The sequence below is a fragment of the Centruroides sculpturatus genome, unplaced genomic scaffold (assembly GCF_000671375.1).
Source record: "Centruroides sculpturatus isolate CEXI.00-Female unplaced genomic scaffold, Cexi_2.0 scaffold1025, whole genome shotgun sequence".
NCBI lineage: Eukaryota > Metazoa > Arthropoda > Arachnida > Scorpiones > Buthidae > Centruroides > Centruroides sculpturatus.
In genome coordinates this window covers 281,961-285,878 of record NW_019385163.1, presented here as the reverse complement: position 1 = coordinate 285,878, position 3,918 = coordinate 281,961, and the positions used below count along the sequence as shown (strand labels likewise).

Below are 3,918 nucleotides of genomic sequence, written 5' to 3'. Positions count from 1 at the left end.
TCAATAAAACAACATTTTTAAACCAAACGAAAACAATATTTACAAAAATGCTAAAAATTGTCACGTATAATTTTGTAATGAACTGGTTATTAAATAGTACCACCACGCCAGATGTCAGGTCGTCTATATTTCGCCATCGTTACGAAAAACACAATAAAAAGAACGTAAATAACGTCGGAAAGGATATATATATATATAATATTTTTTTTTTTTTCGCAAAAATTAAGTCAATTTGAATGTATTCAAATAACTTGATTTTTTTATTCAGATAAAAAGAACACTGGATATATTCTACATACACAAATACCCCTACTTCTGAATGTGACAACACTCTAAGAGCAATGCAACTACATGAGTTTAAATCCTTTGCCAAATTTCTGTGACATGAATAACTTTACAAAATGACACTGTCATTATAATTGGGCAAATTCACATGATGTTTTTTTTCCTATTTAGAGTCAATATTACTTTTTTTTTTCATTTCCGAGAAAAGTGCAGCAATGAGATAGTCTCGAAAGGCAAAGGCGTGGAGGAGGAATCCACGATAAAAAAAGAACAAAAAACAAAAACAAAAAAAAAGTGTCCTCGCGGGCCGAAAATCGTCTCTAGTCACAAATCACCTCGTTACGAATCTCTTAGCTCCTGTACATGTCGATTCCTCGAGCCCAGGTGTACGCATTGGTCGATTAACAACGGAACAGCAATTTCGCCCAGATTCCCAAGTCGTGATCAACCGATAAGATATGGCAGATGGACAGAGGTATAAAAATATTAATCCCTTTTTTATTTTACTCTTAAACTTTTGAGGACTGGATTGGTTAACCTTGTACTCTTATCTCTGCAGTAGCTTGAGATTGTGTAAAAAGGCAATAGAATCAGAGCAATGGTATTTATGGGCAAAATCATCTTTCATTCTTTTTACTCGACTCGATGTGAGAACTGCATTTGTAGACGAGTGTTGCACTCTCGTGTCGGGGTTTATTTATTTACTTTTTTTTAATATAAAAACTGCAACGTTATGACAAATGACAGATCTAACGTACGAACCAGCCGATAACAGAATATCGTGAAGGAAGATGGATGGACTGCACGTTTTTACGACTTCCCGATCCAAAGAAATCCGTTAAAATTTTTCGCTTTCGACTGTGACGAGTAACTCATTCACTTTAAAATGGCACAACCAATATCTTCTAGTAAAAGTATATCTGTGCATCGGTAATACTGTCGACTGTACCATAAATTAAGGATCAACTTAAGATGTTATGTGCAAATGAATTGGATATTTTTTTTTATCAACAGTCCAATGAAAAAGATGTACATTTTGTTTCCTTTTATACAACAGAATCCTGGCACCTGAGTTTTATTAGGGTCGTGGAACAGCTCTTGGAGCATACTAAACAACAGCTTTTATCCATCTTCAGTTACAATGCCCAGAAGTAGCCAATTAATCCGTGGAGGCACAAACTGGCAGTTGGGAAAAAACTGCATGTCTTCGCTTGGAATACATACAAACCGAGACGTTGACTCGTGTCTCGGAGGAGAACAATTATTTAAACAATTTTTCCGATCGCGTAATCCCAAATGTCGTATGCTATGAGCTGAGTCTCGGTCGCTTAGACGCCGGTAGGCTGGACGAGTCGTCGTCGTCCTCTTCGTCCGAATCTTCGTCGGGATAATCGACCAAACCGCCCTGTAATTAAATACATTGTTGTAATCTCACATAAAATACTAATCATTTTAAATACAATAGAAGAAACACTCAAAAAATAAGAGCCTCTTTGTATCCCGACCTTTGTTTAGAACATTTGAAGGAAGCTCATCATAATATTGGCCGAATATTGAGAAAGATCAGATCTTATAATGGTGCATAGCAATTGTAAGTTTAATGAGTCGATTTCGATTTAAAAGTTTTAGGGGAATTTTACTTTATAATGTGAAATTAATTAAGTGTTGTAGATAGGACCCACCAAATCTCCTAATGTACTGTACATTTTTGTATATATTCCACTCTGTCCCCAGCTTTGGCTTACTCATCATGCTCCTTCGTTTTGTTTACCGTTGCTCTCGACAGGGTAATAATTCTCGATTAACCGTTCAATATCTATTTGAAGAGATTAAATTGTTTTACCCATGGAATAAATTTGGAGTGTTTCTTCTATTATACAGAACTTTTAATTAAACAAGTACAATGCAAAAACTGGGTAATTCAATTACTTACAAAATATTTTTATTAAATGAGAAAAAGTATTACTAGAAGTCCTTGTTGGACTAATACTTTTAAGAATTAAATGTTTCCAAAATTCAAGTTCTTGAGAATATGCAACGAATGTAATAAAATGAAAACAATGAAAATAAGATAATAAAGGGCTACCAATTTGCCTTGTATAGAGTAGTTACTAACTAGTTCCAAGTATTCCAAACAAGACGATTAGCATACCAGTAGTTATAGTTTGAAGTAAATAAGCAGTTGAAGTATTAAAATTCGTAGAGAAGTTGGATTGCAGAATAACTTGGTATCTGTATTACCTCAATGCAATTAGAATTTCCCGTGGCAGAGTTAGATGCTAGATTTTGATACTCCAATTGTTATCTTTGCTATTGTGTGTATTTGTAAGAATTGCATTTGCAAAGTATTTGAATACCTAGGATGAGTTGATGGGAATGACCAGAACTTTTCACAATCGAATAGTTCTGGATTCTTTCATTCAAGCACACCCATCTTTGATAGGAATTGTTTTGGATTAATGTAAATTAAGCCTAGTAATAAAATTTTTTTTATGTATGCAAAAAGTGATATTACTATAAAAAGTGAATCTGACAGTGGAATATTATTTGGTTTAAAACTAAAACATGTTTAAAACAGAATATAATTCAGTACTCACAATTCTGGTTTACACAGGTTTTCCTACATTTATTTTTGAAAATACAGTTTATTTTTTTCAAAATCATTATCAGATATAATTTTATTCTTATTGACATTTTTAAAAATGTCAATAAGAATTACATTTATTAATTAATTATATTTCATTACTTAAAATTTAACAGTAAATTTTTAATATCTGAAATAAGTACTTCTGGTTGTAATTGTTTTTGTTTGTGCGCTGTATGGTAAATTATCCAGTCTTTCAATATTTTAAATTCACTTTTTGTATTAACTGACTGTCAAATTATTGAATAACTTAAAAAGCATGCATCAGATTGACGAGTGCTAACCATTTAATTGCCAAATATTTTCATTGAAGTCAATGGAGAAAAAAATTGGTACTTTCAAAAACCAGCCATTGCATAGAGGTGATGTGTAACCAATTTCCACTATACTTATGTTTAAAGTGGTAAAAAGTTGAACAATAGACTATTTGAAAACATAAAAATGACTATAAAAACATATTGTATATAACTAGTTTAATACTTCTAGATAAAGTGGCAAACTAACAAGTAGCTAATAAGGAATTATCAAGTATTTAACCATTCATCTAAAATAATAAGAGAAGAAAACAATTTTTCTGACATCAAATAATTAAAAATGTAAACTACATCAATCTTAACTATATATACTTAACATTTTTCAATTTTCTCAATCAGTACAAAAAAATTATCCCATGCAACTATCTAGGATGTTTAGATATGTCTAAGTTTTTCTATATGTCAAATAAGAATACAAGATGTAAATAAGCAAACACAATCATTTATAATTATTTAAAATAATAACTTACTTTTCGTGTTAAAGTAGGCGACTTGACTTCCACTGTTGGACTAAAAGATTGAGCAGCATTCGGACTATTACTCCTTCGATTATTTAGTATCGGTGATGATGATCTATTAGGCAGTGTCTTTACATTTTCTTTACCTTCTGCATCTCTTCCTATAAAATTATTATAATTATGATAATAAATTCACATTAAAAAAAAAATATATATA

The 3,918-nt window shown here is 31.5% G+C and overlaps 1 protein-coding gene across 1 annotated transcript in view; it reads right to left on the bottom strand.

The window, feature by feature from the left end:
• Positions 1-231: 231 nt before the first annotated feature.
• Positions 232-3,918, bottom strand: part of LOC111635630 (serine/threonine-protein phosphatase 4 regulatory subunit 3-like) — a 110,569-nt gene continuing 106,882 nt past the window's right edge. Inside the window, 2 exon segments of the mRNA XM_023380646.1 lie at positions 232-1,690; positions 3,714-3,862. Of these exon segments, the coding sequence (XP_023236414.1) occupies positions 1,592-1,690; positions 3,714-3,862 (248 nt within the window). The 3' untranslated portion in view covers positions 232-1,591.